The 27,907-nt window shown below is 42.3% G+C and overlaps 7 protein-coding genes across 7 annotated transcripts; 5 read left to right on the top strand and 2 right to left on the bottom strand.

Moving 5' to 3' along the window:
• Positions 1-122: 122 nt before the first annotated feature.
• LOC116188383 (ferric reduction oxidase 8, mitochondrial) lies at positions 123-3,784 on the bottom strand. The gene is made up of 8 exons (XM_031517698.1): positions 3,159-3,784; positions 2,934-3,027; positions 2,666-2,851; positions 2,330-2,567; positions 1,907-2,234; positions 1,551-1,809; positions 531-1,255; positions 123-445 (listed from the first exon to the last, which is right to left on the bottom strand). Exons 1-8 carry the CDS (start codon positions 3,319-3,321, stop codon positions 273-275), a joined length of 2,166 nt encoding a protein of 721 aa, XP_031373558.1. The 5' UTR covers positions 3,322-3,784; the 3' UTR covers positions 123-272.
• Positions 3,785-7,077: 3,293 nt separating this feature from the next.
• LOC116187032 (U-box domain-containing protein 33-like) lies at positions 7,078-9,102 on the top strand. The gene is made up of 5 exons (XM_031515611.1): positions 7,078-7,554; positions 7,852-7,970; positions 8,052-8,170; positions 8,256-8,464; positions 8,587-9,102. Exons 1-5 carry the CDS (start codon positions 7,296-7,298, stop codon positions 8,676-8,678), a joined length of 798 nt encoding a protein of 265 aa, XP_031371471.1. The 5' UTR covers positions 7,078-7,295; the 3' UTR covers positions 8,679-9,102.
• Positions 9,103-9,902: 800 nt separating this feature from the next.
• On the top strand, positions 9,903-10,580 carry LOC116186965 (60S ribosomal protein L27a-3-like). Its single transcript, XM_031515527.1, has one exon. The coding sequence runs from the start codon at positions 9,970-9,972 to the stop codon at positions 10,414-10,416; it is 447 nt and encodes a 148-aa protein (XP_031371387.1). The 5' UTR covers positions 9,903-9,969; the 3' UTR covers positions 10,417-10,580.
• Positions 10,581-12,226: 1,646 nt separating this feature from the next.
• LOC116186963 (myb-related protein Hv33-like) lies at positions 12,227-14,416 on the bottom strand. Its single transcript, XM_031515525.1, has 4 exons — positions 14,230-14,416; positions 13,818-13,993; positions 13,565-13,694; positions 12,227-13,288 (listed from the first exon to the last, which is right to left on the bottom strand). The coding sequence occupies exons 2-4, from the start codon at positions 13,948-13,950 to the stop codon at positions 12,481-12,483; spliced, it is 1,071 nt and encodes a 356-aa protein (XP_031371385.1). The 5' UTR covers positions 13,951-13,993; positions 14,230-14,416; the 3' UTR covers positions 12,227-12,480.
• A 6,427-nt stretch (positions 14,417-20,843) lies between these two features.
• On the top strand, positions 20,844-23,895 carry LOC116186962 (histone deacetylase 6). The gene is made up of 6 exons (XM_031515524.1): positions 20,844-21,472; positions 21,649-22,089; positions 22,173-22,315; positions 22,748-22,838; positions 22,927-23,066; positions 23,581-23,895. The coding sequence occupies exons 1-6, from the start codon at positions 20,924-20,926 to the stop codon at positions 23,636-23,638; spliced, it is 1,422 nt and encodes a 473-aa protein (XP_031371384.1). The 5' UTR covers positions 20,844-20,923; the 3' UTR covers positions 23,639-23,895.
• Positions 23,896-24,042: 147 nt separating this feature from the next.
• Positions 24,043-25,163, top strand: LOC116186964. Its single transcript, XM_031515526.1, has one exon. It carries the CDS (start codon positions 24,110-24,112, stop codon positions 25,064-25,066), a length of 957 nt encoding a protein of 318 aa, XP_031371386.1. The 5' UTR covers positions 24,043-24,109; the 3' UTR covers positions 25,067-25,163.
• Positions 25,160-27,218, top strand: LOC116186961 (putative pentatricopeptide repeat-containing protein At1g64310). The gene has a single exon (XM_031515523.1). The coding sequence runs from the start codon at positions 25,197-25,199 to the stop codon at positions 26,871-26,873; it is 1,677 nt and encodes a 558-aa protein (XP_031371383.1). The 5' UTR covers positions 25,160-25,196; the 3' UTR covers positions 26,874-27,218.
• Positions 27,219-27,907: the final 689 nt, after the last annotated feature.

Below are 27,907 nucleotides of genomic sequence, written 5' to 3'. Positions count from 1 at the left end.
GCAAGTTGGACCAGTTGCAATTTTACGATGGGGGGCGATGCATGGTCTGATTCGAGAATAATCAGTACAGTCGCAGACGCCCATGATGCTGGACCATGGAAAAGTCCTCTGCAAACCACAAATAATTCGAGAAACAAAAGCTCATTGCTTCGAAATTCGTATTGAGTATGCATTTTCATGCACTTTCCTAATTAATCATAGTGCAGTTGCGGCGACATGCATAGGAGGAATAGCTGCAAGATTTATACATGTATTTGTGTACTGGAGTGGGATTAGAGAGCGAAGTTGAGGGAGTGGAAGGTGAATTTTGGTCTTGTCCTAGCACTAGAAGCCGGGTGAATTTCTCGGCATGCTCTGGCCACGGACTCTTTCATGGACTCAGGTCCGCACACCAGCACTACGACATTGGACCCTCCTGACTCACCCGGAAACTTTGACAATATATCTGCTCATGCGATAATTAAGATCAATGTTAGGGTCACAGGGATGACAAAGTTCTGGTGGGACATGATAAAAGAAGGTGGATTTACCTCGGAAGTTCGGCCTGCCGCCAAAGTAGATCTCATGTTCCTCGAGATCATCTGCTCCTGTTCCTCTAGGATCTGTTTCGTAGAGATTTCTGTTGCCGGCTTTCTTGGGGGGGGAAGGTGGTATCTCCTTCTTAAGCCGCCTCCATCTCAATAGGATTGCCAATATGGCACTCCCTACGATAGATAGGAGGAATGAAGCCACAAGTATCAAGTCGATCACCGAGGATGGAATCTTGTCTTTGGCTTCGAGACCCTTCGCCTTAAGTTTGGGCTTGACGGGTTTCTTTTGTTGAGGAAGAAAGATATGGTTGAGACTCAGAAGGAGCACGAAGAAGAGGATCGCAGCAATCAGGGCAATAGCGGCCATCTCGAGCAGAGTCCCCGGCCCATGGGCTGTATGGTTAGCCGATTTCGGGTTGAAATGCACTGTCCGGACTTGAGAAAAACCATCTTGAAATATTGTTCTTGAAGTCGCATCAGACTGCTCTTCCTGGGTTACATAAACTTTCAGCTTCAGATGATGTTTTTCCCCCGTTTGCTTCCATAGAAGATGCGAGATCGAGCGCAGTAGGCAAATGTCCTGCGACTTCTTCATGACATAAATGAGCTGAACTCGTTCGGGAAATCTAAAATTGCCACTACTTTGGGAAGATCCAATCTCCTGGATTATGCTCAGAAATGGGGTTACCCCGATCCCGCCAGCGATTAGAAGTATACTGTCATATCTGCACGAGAACTGACTTTCGTTATTACATGGCCACGCCGAGCAATTCTTGGGTCCAACAGCTGAATATTCAGCCAGAGCTCCCATATGAAACGTTATTCTCCTTATACAAAACGTTATTCTCCAAGTACGAAAACATTTCGTACAAAACATCTGTCGACTGATTGTTTTGTATGAAACGTTATTTTCTTGATGAAAGGTTATTTTCCGAGTACGAAAAAATTTCGTAGATTAAATATTCAGCCGCTGGACTCAAGAATTTCTCTACGAAGAAATGACTCCTGTCATACATATACCTGAGGAAGTTAATCGAAGGAGGACCGTAAGGGCCTTCAATATATACAGGTGGGCAGTTAGTCTGCCCAGCATCTGAAGCGAGCTCCTCGTGTATCATCCGATAGAGATCATTAGTCCACTTCCCTTCGCATTTGGCTATGATAGTGATCATCTCTTCATCAGCAGCAGAGCTCGAGGTTATGCTGAAAGGGTGCCATTGGAGTTTTGATATCCTCGGAATCTTCACGAAGACAATGCTTGTAGGGGCATACTTCAATCCTACGAGTCGGAAAGGCAGCAAAATTCTCAAAAACACGAACTTTATTTGATGCATGGCAAAATAAACTCATATTATAATAGAAGATAGTTTATTTACTCGGGTCTTTTGGTATAGTGAGTTCCATAGCTCTGCTAGAGAAAATTGTTGCCGAGAGAATGCAAGTTTTGGGTCTCGACTGAATGATTCTCAGTATCTTATCGAGGCCGAACAAAAAGATTCCAGGAAAGACTGTATAGAAATGCCGGTCTCCCCCATGAAACAAGAAGAGCAATAGGAAGACCATGTATAGATGGTGAGCATAGTAGAAGATCTCGAACCGCTTTCTCCTTATCATAGGAAGAGATGTGACCCAAATAATAAGGCCTGTCATGAGAGCGACCTCCCCCGCCAGGTATATTCGACCCGTTTTTTGCCATTTCCGGATCTGCTTATCAAGAAGTTATAGAACAGAAATCGGCATAACTAGTAATTCTGATTCAGATGATGGAGAATAGGAAAAGTCAGTGAGAAAGCGATGACCTCATCTTGAATGTGGTGGCTGATTGCCCATACAAAGAGCGTGCTCGCCCCATGAAAAGTTGCAAAGAATATCAGTGCAGTCCCGAGCCATATGTGGTACCTGATGGAAGATTCAAACTGGATGCCGATAACCCGGAAGAGCGGCATCACTCTCAAGACCGGAAAGAGTAGAAGAGCCAAGCAGGCTTCTGCTAACAGGCCAAACCGAGTTGCCACCCTTAAGTACTTCAGTTGCCATCTGCAATTACAATCACCAGCAAGGTTTTGTGATTCATTTATCCTCATTCCCATACTGATGTTCGGTATGATCAGGAGCAGAAGTAGTACACTACTCACGTGTTCAACGCAAGCGATTTAATTGGCATCAAGTTTTTCAAATCTTTATATATTCGGGCATAAAAAGTCCATACGAGGAACAGAATGAAGAGGCAGATCGCTAGAATTTCTGCTGCAGACACGACACCCAGAAGACTGCTCACTACAAGTGGATTGAAGAGAGCAGTGACTGCACTTCTTGATCGCCTAATGTTTTAATCACAGAAAGAAAACAGCATTATTTCGGATTATACCTATGATCTTGAACTGTTAAAGTAAACTTCACTACCTTCGCCTCATCTCGATGGACTTGAAGTTCAGGTAAACCAGTCCAATGATGGCCAGCGCAATGATAGGAAAAGTATAGACAGCAAAGTTAAGACCTGAAATATTTATGAGACGTTTTTTAAATACAAGCACAAATCAGCAGTGTAAAAAAACCGTGCTTTTTTTCCGGACCGTGAGTTTCAACATGCAGTAGATCAGTTACTGAGAAAATAGACTGCAAGATTACCATAATAGCCGAGTATGGCAGTCCTAACGTGATCCTCGGCTCTGCGCCATTTTCTGGTCCATAAGTCAGTAGGTTTCAGAAGCCAAAGAGAAACCCAACTGCCGAGTATCAGGATCATCAGTATTCTTAGAAGGCCAACGACCAAAGCTCGTGCCACTCCCATCTTCGATAAGTTACCGCTCAAATGATGAGAGAGTGAGAGATTTTCCACCGGAAAGACTATTAGATCTCGGGTTTATTTGGTCTCTGGAGAAGGCTGTGTATATAAAGAAAAGAAAGATAGAGATTGTGGGCAGCCAGCCCCACCATTGGCGCAACACTCAGGAGTGCCCATCGCTTCGTCTGCCTCTTCTTCAATTTCGAAATCACATACTTACAATCACAGCATTCTAAATGGAGTATCCATTTCATATGATGTTCCCCTCCGCTGATATCATCTTTGAGGACAGACTCAGGCTCGGGACTGAAACTTTCATGCTGTGAGGCCTCAACTACCTGCAGGTCGACTGCTCCTGGAGCTCGGCTATGGTGGGATCACCTGTTGATACTTCGTGATTTTGAGATTAGATTTTACTGTCGTTGATAATGAGATACTCTCCTGTTAACAGATAATGGTCTCCTGTAGAGCCAAGTAGTGGAGCCATGGTCCACCAAGCACTACACTCCCATTATTCTTCTTATTCCCCTTCCAATTTGCAAATAGAAAGAGACAGCAGAGCACTTCAAGAAAAAGCTCGTCCCATACGACATCGACATGGGTAATGGTACCTCGAACATATACCACATGCAATTCGGATACTATACCCTTTTTCTACAGTCGATTTTTAAGAGCTTGCTCCATCCGAGAAAAGTGCAGTAGTATGGGATGAGATACTCTTGGAATCTCTATGAATGAAATGAAATAATCATAAGAGGATAAAGGATAGAATCATAGAGACAACTTGTTTAATATATACATACGTATGTACGTACATACACACAAGCATACATACATACATACCTACATACCTACCTGCCTACATACATGATACATATGATCTCTCAACAGCTCAGTCCTAACAACCAAATTCCCACCATGAGATTCTTCAAAGATCTTTCAGAATTTGACCCAATGGAGAGTTAGCATACTGACCAGAGAAGCAAAGATTTCTTTATCCAGTAAAGGTTTGTTTTCCTTGCGAAGTCATGGAAAAAAGGAACAATTTCTCTTTGCACCATATGGTAAAACTGCTACAGGTTTCGACCCCAAAAGCATCGGTTGAGTAAGAAGTTAGCCGATGATTGTTGATTAACCAATTCACTATTAGTACCAACTTCTGGATTTGTGAGGAGCAAATTTCTGGTGCTTGTGCAGAAAGTAATTAGTGCTAGGAGAGGAGCACGTTATTAGCCTTGACGTAGACAGAGCACTGGACCGCATATTCATTTACAGCCTCAAATTGTATTTGGTTGGATGCATTTGGTTAATTTAGCTGAAAAGGGAAAGAGAGACCACAATTTGGCACTAATCCTCTCTTGCTAATTAGGCCTCAGACGCCCGAAAGCCTTCCAATACCCACAACTCATGTCATCGAATAGAGCCCGTTGAATTGGGAAATGGTGTTAGATGGGCCAAACTAAAAGCTGTCCATTGCTGCTCAAATGCAAAAGCGGAAACAAGAAAGGGACAGATTCCTATCCCTACTTTCTGAAAAATGACTTATTCTTTTTTTTTGGATAAATGGTAGAGACTTTTATTAATCAAAAGGGTTTACATCAAGAGACCATTTACCCTGTACATCATCAACAACATTAAATAACTCCCAGTCTACACCTCAAGAGAAAATTGATTAACTATTAGCACTATCAAGAGGGTAAAAGATGTGATGGACTATAACAGAGTTTACAATTTTGTGAGAGAAACGGGGAAGCACATATAACTTTGCTTTTACATCTGCAAAGATCTTTCGAACCATAGCCGCTGTAGATGCGGCTTGTCCTTGATAGATTCTAGCGTTCCTCTCTCGCCATATGCTGTAAATATAGTGTGTCCAAAGTAACTTTAGGCAAATCACATCAAGCTTCTTGCCTCGAAGAGAGGATATCCAACGAAATTCCGTACTCCAGCATACTTGTGTTCGGTGTAAGCCGATTCGAGCCAACAAACTTCTCCAAATTCCTTGGGTGACTGGACAATCAAAAAAGAGGTGGTCGCGAGTCTCCCACTGCATATGACAGAAATCACATTCAGTTGCTTGAAACTGAATCCCCCATTTGAAAAGACGATCCTTCGTCGCTAATCTGTTATGTATACAGAGCCAACTAATAAAAGAAGAACGAGGAAAGTGCCCATCAAACCAAATTGCATTGCTCCATTCAATTCTTGGACTGCTGGGCCTTAAACACTTCTAGGCATTAGCAAGAGAATATTGCCCCGATTTGTGAAGAGACCATAAAACTCTATCCTGGTTGGAAGGTTCGAGATTAGCGGCCATGTCTCGGATCAAAAAGGCTTGTGGGTCAGAGCTCCTCGGCCAATGCCAATGGCCTTCCGTTAGAACAGCGCTAACATTTACATGCTCACTAAGAGAAGGGAAGCATTGAAGTCCTCTGCAGCAAAATTTGATCAAAGGTCCGACTGGAAGCCAATTATCATGCCAAAATGAGACTGTTGTGCCAGAGCCAACTTCACAACTAACATAAGGAAACACCAGAGGTCTAAGTTGCATTAGTTTCCTCCAATTCCATGAGCAATCTCCAGGTATACGTAAAGACCAAAGACTTCGGCCTTTTGTTAAGTGCTTCTTGGCCCACGCAACCCAAAGGGATCTAGAACTCACTAGGAGAGACCATAAGTTTTTCAGCACACAAACCTTGTTCCACAAACTTAAATCTTTGATGCCGAGGCCTCCCTCAGCTTTGGGAAGACAAACGGTCTCCCAACTGATTTTGCCCCCACCTGTGTGTTGTTCTAGACCTTTCCAGAGGAAGGATCGACATTTCTGATGCACTAGCTTTACAACTTGTTTCGGAAGAATGAAGTGGGAGCACCAGTAACTGGCCATACTAAAGAGGACAGAGTTGATCAATTGCAATCTACCTGCAGAAGACAGGTGCTTCACAGACCAACTCTTGATTCTTTTCACAATTCTCTCAGTTAGGGCTTCACAATTCCTTGAAGAGAGTTTCCCAGATATAAGGGGAAGACCTAAATAACGCACAGGGAGCATACCTCTTTTAAAATGACTTATTCTTTAGAGATGTGATGGTTCTCCATCAGAAGTTCTTAGCAAACTGCGTCCCCAGACTGAGAAGATATGAGTAGCATTAATGTTCGTTCATCCATGCATTGCACTCGATAGTCGAGGACGATGAATTGATGACAATCACATCACACTGAAACTTGATGCTCAATTTTAGACCGAACATGCATCTGTATTCTTGAATCGTGGTCCACTGCAGTTGAAGATATTGACAACAAATGTTTATTATCGCTAGGAATTGATACACGAATAGAGCTGCTCCATTGTTGACGGAGGAGCTTTTGCCAACATCTTCGCATGCATGTGCCTGACAATAGGGACATTCGATGGCCCTATGACAAAGAATATGAGGATGGTACCCAAGATTCTGGTCTTCTGGCTTTTGTTCCTCACATTGCTATTGCTGGAAGTCAATCCCATGCCAAGCACTAATAAAAGATATAAAACAATGTAGACCAAAGCAAAAAAGAATAAAACAATGAACATGACCTTCTGTTCAACCCAAAAAACAACATCAGCAAAACATATATATATATATATATATATATATATTATGTATCACGTATATATATGTTATGAGTGAATTATATATATTTGGTTGTGTGTGTGTACATATGATATATGTATTATGGAAAGGGTGCCCACTTTACACATAAAATACAGTAGTTTACTTCTTGGAGCCTGCAAACCTTGACAAAGGAGAATCTGCCCTTTCCTTTTATTTTTGTGCGCTTTGAGAGCAACGACTCCTGGCCCCTTTAATAATTATATGATGATGATGACGACGATGTCGATATCCTAATCTTCGCTCACTTCCATTGTTAACTCCTCTCACCTCAGCCCTTCTTTCTCTCCTTCTCATCCTTCTTCGGACTTATGTGAAGGAGAAGAAGATATGGAGGAAGATGGGCAGGTTGAGACCGTGCAGTACTTCAGGAGCACTGGAATGGTGTCGCCGGAGATTGTGGAGATTGGAGATGACAGCAGGAGCATGACCGGGGGTAGAGATGGCACCTGTCAGGACGTTTACGTGGCAGTCGGTAAAGATGATCTAGGTGTTGTGAAGTGGGTTCTGGATCATCTTGTTACGGCTGCCAGTGGTCGGGTCTTCCTGGTCCATGTCTTCCCACCGATCACTCACATTCCCACCCCAGGTAAGTAAAGGATCCTCTGTTCCAGGACAAGTTCTCAATGGAGCAAAACTTTCCTCAACCGGCTCATGTAGCTTTCAATTGTGTCATTCGAACTTAAAATCGTGCATAGATTCTTATGTTTTCTCAATCACTACGCTGTGGCACGGATTCAAGAATAAACAGTTCTGTTCCTCGCGACACAATCCGAAATAACTTGGATGGGAATGGTAGTAGAGACGGATAATTCTCGCCGCATTAGCTTTTTGCTGCATAATTCTCTTTCTGGCCTTAAAATTGCTCCATTGGATCTGAATGAAGTTGGGAAGTTGTCAAGGAGCCAACTGAGCCAAGACCAAGTGAGAGTATACATTAACGAAGAGACGAACAGGAGGAGGAACCTTCTGCAGAAATACATCCGCCTATGCTCCGAAGCTAAGGTATGAAGGAGGAGCATCTTTGCCTTTTGTCCCATCGATGGAAGTGTTGATTTACCAACGTTTGGATCCTCGCACTTATAGGTTACAGTCGACACTATGCTTATAGAGAGCAACTCGACAGCGAAAGCTGTTCTGGATCTTATACCTGTGCTTAACATCACAAGTCTCGTGATTGGAACGAAGAGATCCCCTCACTCGAGGTAGGATGTCCGGTTCAACTAATTTTAGTCTCACGATTTATCTGACTTGGTCTCTTGCTAATCCTTTTGGCATTTTCCCGCAAAGGCGATTGGTCGGAAAACTGTCAAAAGGAGAGTTTGTGAAGAGGAATGCGCCGGAATGCTGTGAGGTCACTATAGTGTTCAATGGACAGAAGGTTATAGAGATTAACGAGTCCAGAGACCCGAACCGCCCGTCTATGAGAACCTGTTCCCCTGGAGATGAAGCTTCTCGGCATCCGGAGAGGAGATTCTTTGAATGTGCATGCTTTCCAGGCAAGTTTGACCGATATATCATGTTGGCGCTGATTCAAGCGACAACATATCGTGTCAGTTCGCAATGTAATTTATGTTCCTTTTATTAGAATCAGAGTATGTTATGAATTATCCATAAACAGTTTGTAGGCCCAAGGTTGAAGAACTCCAAGAACCCATCAGTCAAAACTCAGGAGGCTTCAGCAATGGAAAGATTGATAGGATCAGAAGATAGTTCCTGGATAGGGGGGAACTGCAGCCCAGAAAGAAGCACAGACCAAGAGGCGATCATCGAGAGTTAGACTGCACGGTAAAGCTCGAAAATATTTTTCGGAGATGGACCAGCAGAGAAGGGCTCATTCTCTTGAAAAAGTATGTTCCATGAGAAGTCCTCAACACAAGCTCCTGTTTTGGGCTCAAACTCACTAGGAAAAGTAAAATGAAACATAGAAGACGAAGAAGAACGATGATTTGAAATTAAGGAACACGTTCAAGTAATTCAATGCTAATGCTTTGCGCGGATATATACATATACGATGTGACAAGTAACTATTGTTTTGCCTACCTGTGCGTTACACAAGCTTATTTTATTTATTTATTTAGTAAGTATTTGTATTTGGCGATTTATAATGTTCAAATATAATATTAGTTACCATGCATTTTGGATTTTATCCTTTGGGACTGATGGGGCTCGAACTCGGGTTGGTTCAAGCTGTCCAATCCTTGTTCAGCTTAAGCAATATCTCGAGTTCGAGTACTTGTGAATACAGAAAATTTATGCTTGGAGAATTTTATCTCATAATGGGTCGACCGGGCTCTACTTGATTAATCGGAGCCTAATTGAGCTTTCGAATATTAGGGTTCACACTGAAAAAAATATAATATTAGTTTTTATCTAATCCAACATGTTGTAACCACTTTTCAAATTCCTTAAAGCGAAACATATTAAAAATAAGAAAATCTCATTTCATATTCACTCTCGCACATATAACCACCTCCCGCAAACTCCTGTTCAGTCACCATTTCAAAGCTTCTTACAAATCTCCACAAATCGAGTTTGCATCAAACATAAAAGCAATCGAGCACGTGGAAGGTGCGTGCATGACGGCTAGTATATGTTAATTGCTCGATATTTTAACACGATTATAAAACTTATATATAAAATACAAATACCATTCCCCTGTAATTGAAAATGCTTATTATAAATATCATATAGAAAAGTAAATATTGTTTTTGAAATTATTAAAAAAGTAATATAAATTGTTTTAACCAAATAAAAAGAAAAGGTGAATTATTGTAATATTCTCTTTCACTGGGAACTGTCAGGAAAATCCACTTAGCATTCAAAGCCCAGAACGAAGGGCCCATGGGCTATAGGTCAAAGCCCAGTTTACTTGTCAAAGGGCAAAAGAGTGAATTCGAGGTCGATCAGCAAACCTGATAAATCCCTTCGAACCAAAACCCTAGCTCTCAGTCTCCGCCGTCCGTCTTTGCAGGAAGGAGGAAGAAGCAGGAGGAGAGGCAAAATGACGACCCGCTTCAAGAAGAACCGGAAGAAGCGCGGCCACGTCAGCGCTGGCCATGGACGCATCGGGAAGCACCGGAAGCACCCCGGAGGCCGCGGGAACGCCGGTGGTATGCACCACCACAGGATCCTCTTCGACAAGTACCATCCCGGCTACTTCGGCAAGGTCGGGATGAGGTACTTCCACAAGCTCCGGAACAAGTTCTACTGCCCGATCGTCAACATCGACAAGCTCTGGTCCATGGTGCCGGAGGATGCCAAGGCCAAGGCCAAGGCCACAGCGGACAAGGCCCCGGTGATCGACGTCACGCAGTTCGGGTACTTCAAGGTCCTCGGGAAGGGAGTCTTGCCGGAGAACCAGCCGATCGTCGTCAAGGCCAAGCTGGTGTCGAAGACCGCGGAGAAGAAGATCAAAGAGGCTGGCGGAGCTGTTGTGCTCACCGCTTAATTAGGTTAAGCTTTTCGCTTCACTGTGTTTTCTACTTTCATTACGTTTTTTGCGGATTGAGATTATCGAATTAGATGTTATGTGCTATGATAGAATTTTCCTTGTTGATCGTTCCAATGGTGAAATTCCTCGTCTTCAGGCTAAAGTTACAACCTTTGCTCAAATGTCGGCATTGTGTTCTAAAAATCCCATTTTTCGACATTGTGTCGGATTCAAGCTTGCGACGAAATGCTAATGCTTATGTTTTGGGGGTGATAGTGTGCCTGATTAGGATTGCCCTGTGCTCGTCTCTTTCATAGCCATTCATGAGCTTAAGTAGCTTAGATGGAGTAAGATGGAATTCCCGAGTGATTTCGGTGACGATTAGACATGATTAAGGTAGCTGGTGGGTGTTTTCTTGGACTGAACCATGATACTAGCAGTCAACTGGGGCATGAAAACAGACCAACAGCATGTCTTTGATTAGAAGCTATGGGGTAACTTTTGGGTTAAGGAACCATTCCTGGTTGTCGCTGGTCCTATGCCAAGTTCTACATTTCGCAATGCCATGCTTCGAAGAAATGTAGTAAACAGAATTGGCAGGAGGAATGATTGTGTATGGCTATTCAATTTTGCTCCGTATCAGATGTTGTCACGAATGTGTATACTTGCTCATTAGGCCATATAATCAGATGAGGATCCGTAACCTTATCCATCAGTAGTCGCAAAAGCTTATCCTTCTCCGCATAATTGGCAATATGGAATAACTGAGGCTGTGATCATCTTCAGTAGAGGAAACCGAGGCAGCAAACATGGAATAGGAACCTGTTTGCCTTGTCCATCACTTCACTTCTCTCAGAAGTGATGTTCATATTTGATGCCATGGAAGAAGCAAGCTCTGAAGTTTTGCTTTGTGTTTCAGCTAAATCGTGGGGCCTGGGACCATTGCAAGTGAATGGGAAACCCGGAAATGTTTTGTTTCCTTATTTTTCCGGGTGATTCGAAGGTTATATAATGTGGCAGTTTAGTTAAGAGGAGCTGCCAATTGCATTCTTTGATATTTATTGAATTGCTGCTTGAGGGTATAGTTACGAGATTGTACATGCAATATCTTTGTCACACATTGAGTACGCATACTTGAATTGCTAGTGTTCTCCCTCTGCATGCAAGAATGTTGCGAATGGTTCCGTCAAATTCCGGGATGCATCGTAAGGGTCTCTCTCTTCAGGAGATCAAATAACTGAAGGTCAATATATATGTCCCGAGAAAGGTTTCTCTCTAATGCACGGAACCGAGCATTCAGATGTCTTGTGAAATGTTCGGTTTTGTCTCCGATAATTCGCGGGTTTCCTTCATCAATCTGCACGGACTACTTCCACTCGTTTCATACTGGGGAAGTATTATTAATTATATATTCCAATTAAGGTGGGCCTTTGTTTGATGAAAGAAGCAATTGGTTTGATGATTCCTCCTAGTGGAATGATGAACTTCCTGCCGAAAGATGCGGTTGTCTTTAACCTTCTCTTTGATTATGGTTCCTGTTAAAAACGAGGTCGAATGGTGCCACTCATAGCCGATGAATTATTATTCGATGCCACTTATGGCCGATGGATGAATTATTGTTCGACAGGAATTGTTTAATATGGTCATTATCGTTTTCAATGATATTTACGTGCCATGTTGTCAAAGGGAGTTTAAGTTTTCGATGCGTTAATGATTCAACGGAGCAGGAAAGAGACAGCCATGAAAGTAGCTCCACAACTCTGCGTTTTGATTATAATCAGTTGGAAGAAGCCATGGGAAAGAACAAGAAAACATCCGGACAACGAGATCAATGAAACTGTTTGCAATCATATCATGTAGTGTTAAGAAAACTATGTGGTGTACATACCACAGGAAAGAAATCGTATGCATTGGTCAGTCGACGTCGTTTTATCTTCTCTCTCTCTAAGAATACCCAAACCAAAAAAAAGTTATCGAATGAAAAACCGTCTGATCATCGATCTCTCATACCTCCTCCGGGATGTAAGTGTGCTCGTACATACGTTCTAAGTAAATGCTCACCATATGGGAGCATTGAACCGATCAAGGTTTCTGTAGTAAGAGGGGCCGGTCGACTGAAGATGTTAACGTACATGAAGCGTACAAGTCCTGGAAAACGTCATAATCTTCTGGCATCGATGTTAAGTGATAGTCCCCAAAGTCTAATGCGTTGTGCGAAGTGATAACCGACTGTTCCTGCTGACTCCACGGACTGGGCTTCGATGCTTCTTCGGACTTAGTCTCGCCGAGCTGCTGAAACTGATAGGGAGAAGAATTCACCTTATTGCAATAGCCTGATCCCCAAGAGAAAGCTGCATTTACAGTATTTTCTAGATCATTGTTTATCTGATAATCCCTAGTCACTGATGACTCATTGAAGAACAGATAACTCATTCTCGAAGCCAGGTTGTCGGAGGAAATTGATTCTGCCCCGATGATGCTCCCATGACCAGTGCAGTTGGACGATCTCATGCTTGTGCCAAGGGCCGTGCCATAGCTGACAGGATGATCAGTAACTGCTGCTTGATGGAAGTCTAGAGTGGCCGAAGGGTCGAACGTCTGTTTGTCTGTGCTGATTATTCCGGCGTTTAGGGAGAAGTCGATGGCCGGGTGAGTAAGAAGAAATGCGGGCTCGTTCGGTCTATTAATAACTAAAGGTGGTGGAAGTGAAGAATGCTCAGCCCCGGTTGAGCTAATGTTCTCACATGTCACTTCCACCTCCCTGGTGATTGGCTTGTGGGTTGCTGGGTCAATTCCTTGCTTCATCAGCTTCTTCTTCAGGTACGAGTTCCAGAAGTTCTTAATCTCGTTGTCCGTCCTTCCCGGTAACTGCGCTGCAATCTGGGCCCATCTGAAACAGTTGTATACAGAGTAAGATACTGAACACATGAGATAGAACTTCTGTAAAAAGTTCATCTGGCAGGTAAGCATCAACATTTTGCAGTTCAACATCGACACCTCGCATGCATGCGATCGTGGTTGATGCGTGAATGAAGGGGATCGTGTTGTGGTACAACTCCAAAAGATAACTCTTTTATGATATAACAGTCGGCTGCACGAGTAATTAGGCAACAACTTCTATATATATATATATATATGATCAGCGAAATAATATATGCATATATACCGATTGCCAAGAAGCTGGTGAAGGCTGAGGATGAGATCTTCCTCTTGCTGAGAGAACATTCCTCTCTTAAGGTCAGGTCTCAAGTAGTTTATCCACCTCAGCCTGCAACTCTTCCCGCATCTCTGCAACCCTGCACGCACGAATCATTGTTCCGTGTTTCCGAATAATATCACAACCAAACCATACTTGAAAATATAGTAATATCTATGTCTATTTAATTAATAATAAATCCATAAGGTATATATAAATGTACCGGCCAGCTTGGGGACAGAGCTCCAGCAGCCGATGCCATAACGGGTGATGTAGTTAAAGAGCTTCTCATCTTCCTCGGGGGACCACAGCCCTTTCCTCAGCCTCTGCTTCAGACAACACGAGTGCCGCCCCATCGATCTATTGGTTTTGTTCCCCCTTCTCTCTCTCTCTCTAGCTCTGTCCCAATGAGGAAAAACCTTAGCTCGATCAGTCACTCCAATGATTTATATAACATACATATATAGCCTATGTAGCTATCTAGCTTTAGCTACTAAATGAGGCAATGTTGCATGGGAATACAAGAGGGCTAGCTAGCTTGCAAGGATCAGACATATATGTCTGGTTTTGTGTCTGTGATAAATATGATGAGAAGGGATTATATTAAAGGCCAGATGAACAGTTGCAAATCATACTTAGAGTTCAAGCTTATTAGGGCAGAGAGAAAGATGAGAAGGGAGATGAAGAAGAAGAAGAAGAAGAAGAAGAAGGGAAGTGATGAATGGATTATAGGGGACAAGTGGGTTTTACGCAAATGGCGGGGGGAGACCTAAGCTAGCTAGCTGGGCCTGCTGCTTTTGCAGGGCATTGGATTGGTTTTTAAGACACCTCTCATCTCTCTCTCTCTCTCTCTCTCTCTCTCTCTCTCTCTCTCTCTCTCTCTCTCTCTCTCTCTCTCTCTCTCTCTCTCTCTCTCTCACTCACTCACTCACTTATATTAATCTCGATTATTACTAATTAATTAATGCTTTAGGAAATTGGTTAATGGTTATATGTATTTGGAAAGAGTGACTAGCATGTGTAGCACAGTGGTGCACATCTCATTTCGTCAATCAAGAGATTGCAAGTTCGATTCCTCTTATGAGATTATTCGTACTTCTTTATTAGTTCTATAAGATTTATATTTCATTGTATTAAGTTTATAAATCTCCCTTATAATAAAAAAGTGCTGGTTTTGATATAGTTAATTTATTATACATAAGGATCTGGATAATACATTTAATTTTCTCTCAACGTGGTTTTTTTTTTCCCTTATGGGATCAATATATACGTAATAGCTTCAGATGACATTCGATATTTAATAGCTTCTGATGACATATTTAACTGGTATTTAAGCTCGACAATTGTATTGTTTCATATATATGTACTGCTATATGTCGGACTTATTAAATTTTTTCATCACCACGTATGAAAGATATATGTAACTAGGCAGTGATTTGTAACTAGTCCTCCCCCATTAATTGACATGTGGACATAAGAATCTATGTCTACATCAATATATTATTTAATTTAGACTCCTCCCATTAGAGCTTATAGGAGCTATTCATTCGGTTGATGAGAAGTTTTCGTTCATAACCCTCAGCTTCTGGAATATCGACCATTTGTATCCCCTGTACATTAATATATACCTATTTTTTTTTTTACATTTTCACAATCAATTTATTTTCGAATTTTTAAAATGTAGTTACATATTAGATATTTTCGAGGAGATGATTTATTTCAAAAATTTTGTTATTATAAAATCCATCCATTACAATAATATCAGTATAAAATAAAAATTGTAAAAGAATTCGTGCAACCAGCTGGATAGATGACTAGTTTGTACTTAATTTGTAGCCTTGAGGAAGCCTCCTAATGGTATAAGCATGTGTCAAATTGAAATTCTCCGCCTGCTAATCAACTACAAATTATGTTGTTGTAAATAATAATAATATTAAAATTTTAATATTATTAGTGGGGAGTGGGCATAAGTACTATTGAAAACGAAAAGGCTAGTGTCGTTATATATCATTAAGTCAAGGTAGGTAGATATAATGATATTGCTTCAATTTACCCTACCAAATAAATTGTGATTTTTATATAATATATATAATGGGGCCACATTTACCGAAAGAAGAAAGCTTATTAACATATGGCCAACTTGTTTAATTCATATAATAACTTTAGTCTTTAGGTACATGCCTGCATCTTGTGCGGGTTAAAGTTATTTTTTTTGAAAGAAATTGAGACTTATTTTCCAATTGAGATTTTTTTTTATTTTCATGATAAATTTTTATGTTTATTTGATATTTTATATAATAATTAAGTGTTATAATTAGATGTAGGTCCACATTTTAGGCAGCTTATACATATCGTTTAATTTATCAATAATTTTTTTTGAAAATATTAAGTACTTGTTCGCAAGTCGATAAATTATTTATTCAGAAATTTTTTTAATTAATGTTTATACTTTTCAATGAAGAATTAAATTCTCCGACCAGTTGAAAAAAGGATCAACCATGAACGTAACCAAGGTAAAAAAGTGAATCGTGATGCATTTTTCATCTTTTTGTACCGGTCTTGGTTTTTATGTATCATAATAGCGTCAGTTGGTGCATTAAGGTACCAGTAGGGCTATATCTCTCTGGTAAAAATATGTGTCCGATTTGTTTATGTGTTTGATTAATAATACTATTACTATCTCGCATTCGAGTAATTAACTGATGCAGCTCTCTGCTCCACGATGAGGGGCTTCTTTGATGCTGGTATAATGAGTGTCCTCGCTAGCTAACTTGTTATCGCGTTGAGTAATACATGCGGCTTGATAAAGTGCGGTTGGCAAAACCCGCCCTATGATGATTAACATCGATTAGCATCACCTATCATAAGATAACATATATATATATATATATTGGCCGGATGAATAGCTAGCATATTACTAGACTCGATCGGCCGACATATATCCTTGTCAAAATATTAATAAACATAAACATATATATATATATATATATATATATATATTTGTAGCATTTAGGTACCCATGATCACAAGTTCTGGTGTGTAGAGATTCTCGTGTCGAGCTATGGTCGTGTTGTAATGAGTAACTGTTGAGGTATGATAAAGCTTTACCACCGAACTCCTACATTGCCTCCCCGTTGCTTTTTTGACTTCGAAACTCCAAACTGAACCACCTTGAATTTGCTTATATATTCATCCACATAGATTTTCAACTGAAAAAGTTATGGATGGTTGTAATAAAATTGTAAATAAAACTGATAATTTTATTTTACAATGCGTTAACTATTCAATTTAGAACTGCTCAAAGGTCATATACTGATAATATTTTTAGGAATAAGTCTGGTTCATCGCATTTTATGCCTTCAAAATATAGAATATTAACAACTTTCAAATTGTACGTCGGGCAGATTGCTTGGTCGTCTTAATAACTTGTGGCAATTTCCAACTATGTATGCCGACAATCTTTTTATGATATCGAAAATTTGATCAAGGTCGGCTCGAGCGCCATACATAAGAATATATATGTAAATGCAAGACTCGTATATGTAGTTTGACAGTGATGTTATCGTCTCCTTTTCCCCTTCCACGCCATTCTTTTATTGGCAATAGGATGGATGTAGCTCTTGAATTCTCAATTGCTGCATGCGAAGACACATGGGTCACTCGAAAATAACATATGTATTGATACGGCAATTATTAATGCCCAACCAAGCCAAGCCAGGCCCTGGGCGACAAAGGATCCCAAAACCGATTATCTCGATAAGGTATTAAATGATGCCACATTGAATCACTTCCAAGACCCATAACCCATAGGTCAGCGAGTTCGACTCATACTCCCTTCAATGGCATGGGGATACAACCCCTCCCCCGTCATTCAGGATGTCGAACCCCACGACCTGTCCCTCTGAATGGTGATAGTTAAGATCAATAATAATTTATAAACGTTAATCAAACGGATAAGCGCGACCCCAAGTCTAGAAGTGGTATATGACCTCAAGTGCTCTGCAAACACGATAAGCTTACAAACTCACAAGACGGGGTCGATGGGATTGACCCTATGGGCTCACGTCGGGGCCCTCGACCCTTTGAGGATCGAAGGGCTTGGGGGATCGAGCCTTAGCCCCTTGCCCGGGCTCACCTTGGGGGCCCGATGCTCTATAAATACGAAACTCCTTATACAATTTAAGGGATTCTCAATATACAATCTCCTTACGCACACTCTCTTTACCCCACTCCACGTATTTGACTTGAGCGTCGGAGAGGGCTCTCGGGCAACCACTCGAGAGCTTTTCTTGAAGGTATGGGACAACGATCGAAGTCGAATGAAGTAACCCGAAGATTTTTTCCGCATCATGTATATATGTATATGTATATTTATATTTATTTATGTATGTTATGTTCGTCAATATATATAAATATGTTGTCGGGAGATCCTAAAGTTACTTTGGGAGGCGTTGACGATGATATATAATTGATGATGTCTAATGAAAAAATAAAAATTGTGTGTATATATATATTATTCATGTTGAAATAAGCGAAGTCCTTTATGTCTTGTATGTGTCCTCTCTTTTTCTTGTCCTTGTGACCGAAGTGACAAGATAAAGGGGATAGAAATATCACTCATGCATGCCAATCACAAGGAGAAGGAGGGAATTAATAATTAAATTTTATTGTCCCTTGCTATTACAATGCATTAATGAATACAAGATCGCTTACCGATCGATATTTTAATCATCTAACAGGTTGAGATTACTTTGAGCCAATCCGCAGATTGCTCCGACTCTATGACAAATAATCACTTAAAATGGCCACATAAACTGCCACATAGATTTTCTCACGTGTTTGTCAATGAAAATCAACAATCTTCCCAAGCGAATCTCTCGTGCATTTTAAAGGATAAAGGTATAAGAACCAATTTTCAATATTGTGAATTTATCATTCTAACAGCAAATTAATTAAATCTTCATTTTCAAGAGAAGATGATCACTAAATGATAGTGACCCCAGAGCCACTTCTTCTTCTTATTCTTCTTCTCCCGTCCGGCCCCATTTCAATTTTTCTCCTCTCACCTTTCTTCCTTCCTATCAAAATGATGGCACTTTATTGGGTCCTAGCTCACATTTTTCTTGTCTCCAAGGCAATTTCTAGAGCATCCATCGCCCATGGTTGTGCGGATGGCCCCGTAGTACTAAACCTTATCAGGTCCGGAGCCAAAAAAAAAAAAAGTTTTGATCACACTATATATAAGCACGGAAGTTGAATTTATATATCTTCGAAAAATAATAAGGAATCTAGCTAGTAGCTACCAAGGAAAAGTCATAATATTTGTTATATTACCATGATAATGAAAGGAGCATTTTTTAATATATTTTTTCTATAAGTTATTATTAGAAGATAAATTTAGAATTGGACTTTTTACTTTATTTAGACTCCAGGCTCTCGCTAGGCTAGAGGAAGAAACTAATAATTAAAGTGAGCAAACCCCTTTATGCTAATTTGGTTATAGTTGACAAGAAGTTTCCTGACCGGACAGTGTTCATTCAATAATTGATTTCATCTGAATTCTCATTCTTTATTGATCTCTCTACCCTCAAATGATTTGATATACTCGAACAAACAAAACCTACATAATTGCCTTAAACTAAGGGGTTAACTTGAGTTTTAGGTCATTAGGTAGGTAGTTTGATCTCTAATTAACCCACCCTCCCCTTATTTTGGTTTAAATAATAATTAGGTAAAGGGTCTCTGGAAAAAGATTCCAATGGCTTTGTAATATTTATGGACCCAACGAATTTATTGATGCACATAGTCCATGCACATCAATTACAATTAATTAATTTATTATGATTAAATCACCACGTGTAATGTAATTGATAAATTTGTTCTATGTGAACAAAGTTTACCTATAATGCACAGAGACTCAAGAGGCACTCAAAGGATATCGTGATCAGGCAAACACAGACACCGAAATCAGAAATAATCTCTCAGACAATAAGTTGAATATATTCGGTGGCATCTCATTAAAAATAAAAGGGTAAATTTCGACGATATCTCTTATAGTTTGTACAATGACCAACGACACCTCCTTCTTTCGAAATTAGTCACAAACCACCTATCTTTTCGCTGATTTCTACTGTTTTTTTCCCTCAAATTTGATTCAGATAAAGGAATTAGATAACGGGTAGGTTTTTGTTCCGTGTCGTGGAATTCACGCGATCAAATGAATGTTCTCTTCGTGCTAGGTCAGTGAAATGAGGGGTGGTGTGGCTAATTTTTGAAAGGAGGAATGTCGCTGGTCATTTCACAAATTATAAGGGGTATCGTTGAAATTTACCCAAAATAAAATCCATCTTATATGATTAAAGCCTTTCAAGTCAAGAGTCGCAATTAGATCGAGTGTGCCTTGAGAAGAAAAGGCCTCCCGCGGGTTTTTTCTCGACTGATTGGAGGTAAAAAAGAGAGAGATGGATGATCATAAAAGCCGACGAAATGGTTCCAATGTCTCCCAATACATATGATGTTCAAGAAAACATGATTTGACACCCCCATGATAAACCCTAATAATCGATGTCTCCCTAGAAGAATCTCAGGTCCACATCTAGCCCTCAGCTTGATTAGTGTGTGTAATTTTCAACTTTCTCTCACATCATGCATATTCTCATTTTCTCGGTTCGAAACTTGCAGCATATATCATATGTACGCATTACAGTTTACCATGATAATAAATTTCGAGATTCTAAATCTGAACGCCTAAAGAGCATAAAGGTTGTGCACGTCAAATCTTCTTAATCTTCACCTTACTCATCAGTTAATCCGAAGACCGGGTCCGAGATTTCATCTCCTAGCGGTGTCCGAGCGCGAAGGCAGTAGATATGTAATCACATTAGTTTCACATGAATAGTACGAGAATACACAACTGAGTACTAATAGACTCGAAGCCGGTTGTGCGAAACCCTAAAGCCCACTTTGGCCTAACCGAGAATTAATCAGCCCAGCCCACAGTGCAAGCCGTTAGATAAGCCGAGGCATTGCTAAGTATGGGCCCCAACTGGCGGATTTGAATGTTATAATTTGGGCCTCCAATGGACCTCGTCTGGTTCGCCCTCCAGCCTGCAAAGATTAGCTACCCCGGGCGCAGCGTACACCCTAAAGATAACAGCCGGGCACTCACAGTTGGGTCCTCCCTACACCGGGAGCATTTATTTTCAATACAGAACCATGAGCTTGAAGAGAGAGGAAGCCTGTCTTCCACATTGCTCCGCCCCGTTTGACTCTCTTCTTCCCCAAAATTTCTATCTCTCCGACAGAGAGGGACAGCATCAGTCAGTTGAGATGGCGGACGGGATGGCGGGCAGTGGGGCTTCGCTGCCGTCGGTGGGTCCGGACGCTAGGAGGCGGCGGGTGAGCTACTTCTACGAGCCTACCATCGGGGACTACTACTACGGCCAGGGCCACCCGATGAAGCCCCACCGCATCAGGATGGCCCACAACCTCATCGTCCACTACAGCCTCCACCGCCGCATGGAAATCTGCCGCCCCTTCCCCGCCGCACCCTCCGACATCCGCCTCTTCCACTCCCCTGACTACGTCGACTTCCTCTCATCCGTCACCCCCGAAACCATCGCCGACCTCGCCTTCTCCCGCCAGCTCAAGCGCTTCAATGTCGGCGAGGACTGCCCCGTCTTTGACGGTCTTTTCGGGTTCTGTCAGGCCTCCACAGGCGGCTCTATCGGCGCAGCTGTTAAGCTGAACCGTGGAGACGCTGATATTGCCCTGAATTGGGCTGGCGGTCTCCATCACGCCAAGAAGTCTGAGGCTTCCGGGTTCTGCTACGTGAATGACATTGTCCTTGGCATATTGGAGCTGCTCAAGGTCCATAGAGTAAGTCTCTTCTTTGTTTAATGAATCTGAAGTACTTCGGTGCTTGATTGATTTGGTAGATGTTCGATTTTCACGCTGGTTCATGAACTAGTCGGGTAAAAGTGAGAATAGTCTGTTCCGATGCATGCTTCTGCACATTGATAGCTTGTTATATGCTGCTCCTTGTGAATTCGCAGCGGGTTCTTTATGTGGACATCGATGTTCACCACGGGGACGGAGTAGAGGAGGCATTTTATACCACTGATCGAGTCATGACAGTTTCCTTCCACAAGTTCGGGGACTTCTTCCCTGGAAGCGGGCACATTAAAGACATTGGAGCTGGTTCAGGGAAGAACTATGCCTTGAATGTCCCGCTGAATGATGGAATAGACGATGAGAGTTTCCAGGGAATATTCAGACCCATCATTCAGAAAGTTATGGAAGTATATCAACCTGATGCAGTCGTTCTACAGTGTGGGGCTGATTCCTTGTCGGGTGACCGCTTGGGGTGCTTTAATCTGTCCGTGAGAGGTCATGCCGATTGCCTTCGGTTTCTGAGATCCTTTGATGTCCCCCTGATGGTATTGGGAGGGGGAGGCTACACTATGAGGAATGTCGCGCGTTGTTGGTGTTACGAGGTTGCCCTTCCTTTCTTTTTAAGCATACTAATTTTGAGATGTCTCCTGGTATACTGTCCTCTAGAAGTATTTTCTTTGTGCAGACAGCTGTTGCAGTTGGTGTTGAACCCGATAATAATTTGCCTTACAATGAATACTACGAGTACTTTGGTCCCGATTACACTCTTCATATTGACCCTTGCAGCATGGAAAACCTCAATGCACCGAAAGATTTGGAGAGAATCAGGTGATCTATTTACCATTCTTTGACTTGTTTTACAAATATTATTTGAACTTTTAGTGTCTTATAAAGTTTGTTAAGTAGATCAGTTGCAATGGAACTCGTATGGTAAGGAAAGGAATGGATAGAAGGGAAAACCTTGGTTCATTTTCATTTACTGTGTCCAGAGGTCTTCTGCTAGCTCAGCATGCGTTGTGTGGAATAAGGAGGTGCTGCGGGTGGTTGAAGTTTGATATAGAAACTCTTTCTACGTGTCTATTGGATACTTGTAAAGAGAAGACGAGCCATCCATGATATGAATTATTAACTGAGATCCTCATGGATGGACATGATTCAGTTTTCACCGTTGTTTACTGTTGTTCCAATGTTACCTCTGCAATCCTTATTCGTTCCACTCCTAGATGTGTGCTCTTTGCGTTCTCATAAAATGTTGTGCAGGAGCATGTTATTAGAACAACTCTCAAGAATACCCTGTGCTCCCAGTGTTCCGTTCCAGACAACACCAGCCACCATGCAAATCCCAGAGGAGGTTGGTTTTGCAAGAAGTATAAGTTCCTGCAATTAATTTTCAATCTGTGGTCTAGTTTCGCTCATTAGCGCAAGTTACTCGAGTGCAGGAAGAGGAAGATATGGATGAAAGACCAAAGCAACGCATTTGGGACGGTGAAGGCTATGACTCTGAGTCTGAGCAAGAGGATAAGAGTCGACATAGATCAATGGAAACTGACGCTCTGAAAGTTGAAAACATTGAGACGAGGTTTGGTGTTTCTCATCTCTTTTCACATAACCGGCTGCCTGAAGTTGTTGCATTACATAGCTCCTGTGATACTTCCCCATAAATTTGCTTACCAACCATCATGGGCACCAGGTTTCCTTCTGGTAGTTCCCGTGTTTTTGCAACTTAAACTGAAACTAGACAGCAAATCCCAAGAGTTCAAATTTAGGAAATTATCAGGCATCTTATCCAGCGATAGTATTAGCCACGTCAATCAGAGAGAGCCTGGGAGAAAAAGGAAAATGGGGCACCCAGCATGAGAGTGCCGCATCACTTTCATTCTTCTGGAAACAGAAAACTTGAAACGGCTAAACTGGTTCTGCACGTGTTAAGAGTACTAGTCGGATCACTGGGCAAAACTAGTTAGGCACATAGTAACGTAGTGCAATAGACTAATGTCCTTTTTAGATCTCTCCCTGGTTTTTATTCTGCCGATCATATTCAGTGCACCCCTCTCCGCGCGGAACGTTGACATGATTGTTCTTCTCCAATACAGGGATGTCCCAGTTACAGATAAAGAAGAAGATGCAAAAATGGACGAGCATCCCTTGTGATAGATATTGGCTTCGTATAAGATTCTAAGCCTTATCTATATCCATTTTGCACGAGAAGTCCCTTAGCATGAGATTACTGTTTCGACGCAACGGCTTGTCTTTCTCGAAGGCGTATATTTTATTAGAGCTTCTCTAGGAGTGTCCCGCTGAAGGTGAAATCTGTGTAGTTCAGTCAACAATAGAACAGACTCTGTATCGTCGACATGTCATACATATATTATGTTTCTTCATGGACGTTTTTGTTTCGTGAAGCTTGATGAGTTGGGATATTTTTATTTTCGGTGGGTGAGACAAGGGGACATCCATAATCTAATCCTCGCTCGGGCATCGATTTTGGCCAGCAACATGATGTTTTGGGCTATTGATGACCGAACAGGCCCATGGAATTTCCTTATCTTTCGGTTTGTTTTTGTTGGTTCAAAGTTCGCTCTCAGAATGCGCCGAGAGTCTCAGTGAGACAGAGATAGAGAGATGTCATTCGCCCTCAACCATATTAGACCGTTAATCTCTCACCATAACCAAATTTCCCTCCATTTCCCCTTCTCGAAATCTCGGAACTCGATTCCCACCTCCTCCCATTGTTCGGAACTGCCCCGTCTCGATCCCTTGAGATCGAAACCCGACACCCACGGTGATGGTATCCCTCCCGAGGATGTCAAGATCCTTGCGAAGTTCAAGTCCCGGTGCAACTACATTCGTGTGCTCGAGGTCTCCCGGAAGGCGGACCACCCTTTCGCTGGGTCAAGGCTGCTTCTCCTCGATGGGCCCGGGAACATCCACAGCATCTCCTTCCTCTTCAAGTCCCTGACAGGGACTTACTTTGACGTGTTTGCCACTCTGCCGCCTATCCTGCCCCCCGGGCCGGTGGGCCTACTGGGGTTCGGGGCAGGGTCCGCCACGAAGCTGCTGCTCGAGCTGTACCCGGAATTGGTGGTCCACGGTTGGGAGCTCGACCCATTGGTGATTTCCGTGGGGAGAGAGTTCTTCAACCTCTCAAAGCTTGAGAAGGATTACTCAGATAGACTATTTATCCACATCGGAGACGCGCTCCAAGCGGGCGTGAAGGACGGGTTCTCGGGGATATTGGTCGACCTGTTCTCAAAGGGGAGCGTGATCCCGGAGCTCCAGGATCCGAATACTTGGAAGAAGCTGAAGAAGTGCTTGAGGAGAGATGGGAGGGTGATGGTGAATGTGGGAGGAAGCTGTGTGGAAGCAGAGGACTCGGGACGGGAGGGGAAGATGGCGATGGAGGAGACATTGAAGGCAATGAAGAAGGTTTTCGGCGGGAAAGTTCTGCTCTTGTCTCTGGGTTACCGGAAGGAGGATAGCTCGATTGCTCTCACGGGCGATCTCCCGAACCGAGAATCATGGAAGGAGGCACTGCCCCGAGCTTTGCGGGGCTACGTCGATATGTGGACGCCCTTTTAGCTTCTAAATGAGTTGTTACAGTTGAGGTGTTCGTGTTAATTCCTCAGAGAGACTTGCACTATTGTTTATTCATCAATATATTCTCGAGTCGAGCAGATTTTTGGCGTTCGTTCCCTTTTCTCAAGTCGATATGTTCCTCCGTTTTCGCTTGCTTCTGTCCGAGCTCTCGAAGTTCCAGCAGACCCTCTTGAGAACCAAGCAGCTGCACGCTTTGATCTTGAAATTGCGCCTCTCCGACGATCCGTTTTACGCCACAAAAATCGTTCGTTTCTATGGCATGAGTGGCGACTTTGACTATGTGTGCAAGGTGTTCGATGGATGTCACCACAAAAGTGTCTTCCTCTGGAACTCTATAATCCGTGCCTATGCACGGGCACGGAGGTTCAATGAAGCATTTTCCATGTTCAGTGGTATGCTTCGAGGCGAGACAAGGCCCGATAGCTTTTCCTATGCTTGTGTTATACGTGCTTGTTGCGAGAGCAGCGATGTCAACAGATTACGGCTTTTCCATGGAGGAGTTATAGTTTCAGGGCTGGGGATGGACCCAACATGTAACAGTGCACTGGTAATGGCTTATTCGAAGCTGGGACTTGTGGAGGAAGCAGGACGTGCTTTCAGTGTGATATCTGAGCCTGACTTGGTGATGTGGAACTCGATGATTTCGGGCTATAGTTGTTGTGGTTTGTCAGTATGCAGCTTGAAGATGTTTGTGGAAATGCAAAGGCTGGGGGAAAGTCCCGATGGTTATACTCTGGTTGGGTTGATTTCGGGTCTGGCAGGTCCTGATTCAATTCGTACTGGGGAAGGAGTACATGGTTTCTGTTTGAAAAGCAGTTTCGAATCGAATCCTCACGTGGGAAGCTGCCTTGTGAACATGTATGCAAGATTCAAGTGCATGGACTCGGCTCAAAAAGTTTTCGCAGGTCTGATCAATCTTGATTTGGTTTCGTGGTCAGCTCTCATAACGGGATATTGTCAATGTGGCGAATACGAAAAGGCGAGTTACTTCTTCAGGAAAATGATGGGCACGATCAAGGGTAGGAAGGTTGATCCAATTCTGATTGCGAGCGTATTAGCTGCAGCAGCCCAATCAGCAAATATAGGAATGGGGATTGAGTTACATGGATCTGTTCTTCGGTGTGGGCTGGAATCGGATGTGATGATCTCCTCTGCCCTCATCGACATGTATGCGAAGTGTGGCTTGTTGGGCTCGGCAAGGCGTATCTTCGAGAACATGCCCAAAAAAAACGCTGTCTCCTACAACACAATAATTCAAGGTCTCGGGCTTTACGGGCTAGCTTCTGAATCATTCAGAATGTTTGATGAGATGCTTAATGCCGGACTAGAACCCGACAGTTGTACTTTCTCGGCCCTCCTATGTGCCTGCTGCCATTCTGGTCTACTGAATGATGGTAGAGAGCTCTTCACAAGAATGGAAGATGAGTTCCATGTCCGCCCCAAGGTCGAGCACTATGTATACTTGGTGAAGCTTCTCGGAATGGCCGGAGAGTTCGAAGAGGCGTACCAGTTGATTGATTCGTCGCCTGGACCAGTAGATCCTGGAATCTGGGGTGCACTATTGTCTTGCTGTGAGGTCCAAGGAAACTCAGAGATGGCAGAGGTTGCAGCTCGGAAGCTCTTCGAGACAGGTGCAGAGAAGGGCGCGTACAGGGTCATGCTATCAAAGGTATACGCCCGGGATGGAAGGTGGAGCAATGTGAATGAGCTGAGAGACGAGATGACGGATGCAGGACTTAGAAAAATGCCCGGGTTGAGCTGGATCGGAGGCACCGGCACCTACTCTTGAGATCACCTGTATTTGAAGACTAACTGCACAGAGCTACTGAAAAAAAAAAAAAAAACCCAACTACGGAGGATCGTGCTGTAATGTTATGTTAATTTTCATCGGATCAATCACGGTAACGGCCTCGTGAGACGAGTGTGCGGGTTATCAATTCTCTTCCAAGTCTTGCCGTGGATGTATTATCTTCCATTTTCAACTGTTGATTGCATACAAGGATCATAAGTTGCTGTTCCATCCATCCTGAGTTCACTGGGCCTGATCACTAGCCCACGAGCACGTTCATTGTATGGGCCAGTCCATAATCCCCTGGCCCTAAGATAATATGCATGCTGCAATTGCTTACGGATAGTACATTAATATTTTTACTATTTACAAGAAAAGAAAAACGAAAAAAGGGAAAAAGAAAAGAAGGCTTTCAATATAAAAAAAAAACAAAAAACAAAAAACAAAAAAAGAAGCATAATCACATGATGGGGAACATAATTAATTGATATTGTTTTAGGCTTTTTAATGATTTTGTGTAGATTTAGGTCCAAATTGGGCCACTTTATAGGGCTCAGATGAGATTCTGAGAAAGCCTATATGCATACTTATGCATACTACAAAAGATAGATATATATATCATATATATGTGATGTATAGGTAGGGAGGCTTTGCTTTCTCGCAAGAGAAAAAAGAATCAGAATCTTTTTGCGGCGAAATTGAAAAGAGAGAATGTTACATGTAGAAAAAAGAAAAAGGGGGTTTCTTTGAGCCTTTTGCAGTCTAATCTAATCTATTGAATTGAAGTTAAACCCTTTGGCTCTGGGCTTTAGCCTTAGCTTAGCTTTAGGCGCCCTCTCTATTTATGTTTCCTTCCCTCTTTGCCAAATTAAGCAAATCTCATATGAATATATATGCAAATGGGCTCATTCTCCATCTCCCCTCAAGAGGCAATCAAGAAATTCTTCCCGATTAGTCTTTGCTCCACGAATAGAAGTTATTAAGAGATGCTGGGATCGAGAATTTCGCAATGTGGTTCATAACTTGTAAGAGGA

The sequence above is a fragment of the Punica granatum genome, chromosome 8 (genome assembly GCF_007655135.1).
Source record: "Punica granatum isolate Tunisia-2019 chromosome 8, ASM765513v2, whole genome shotgun sequence".
Lineage (NCBI taxonomy): Eukaryota > Viridiplantae > Streptophyta > Magnoliopsida > Myrtales > Lythraceae > Punica > Punica granatum.
Note: the sequence above shows the minus strand (reverse complement) of the source record. Positions and strands in the feature narration are given on the sequence as shown.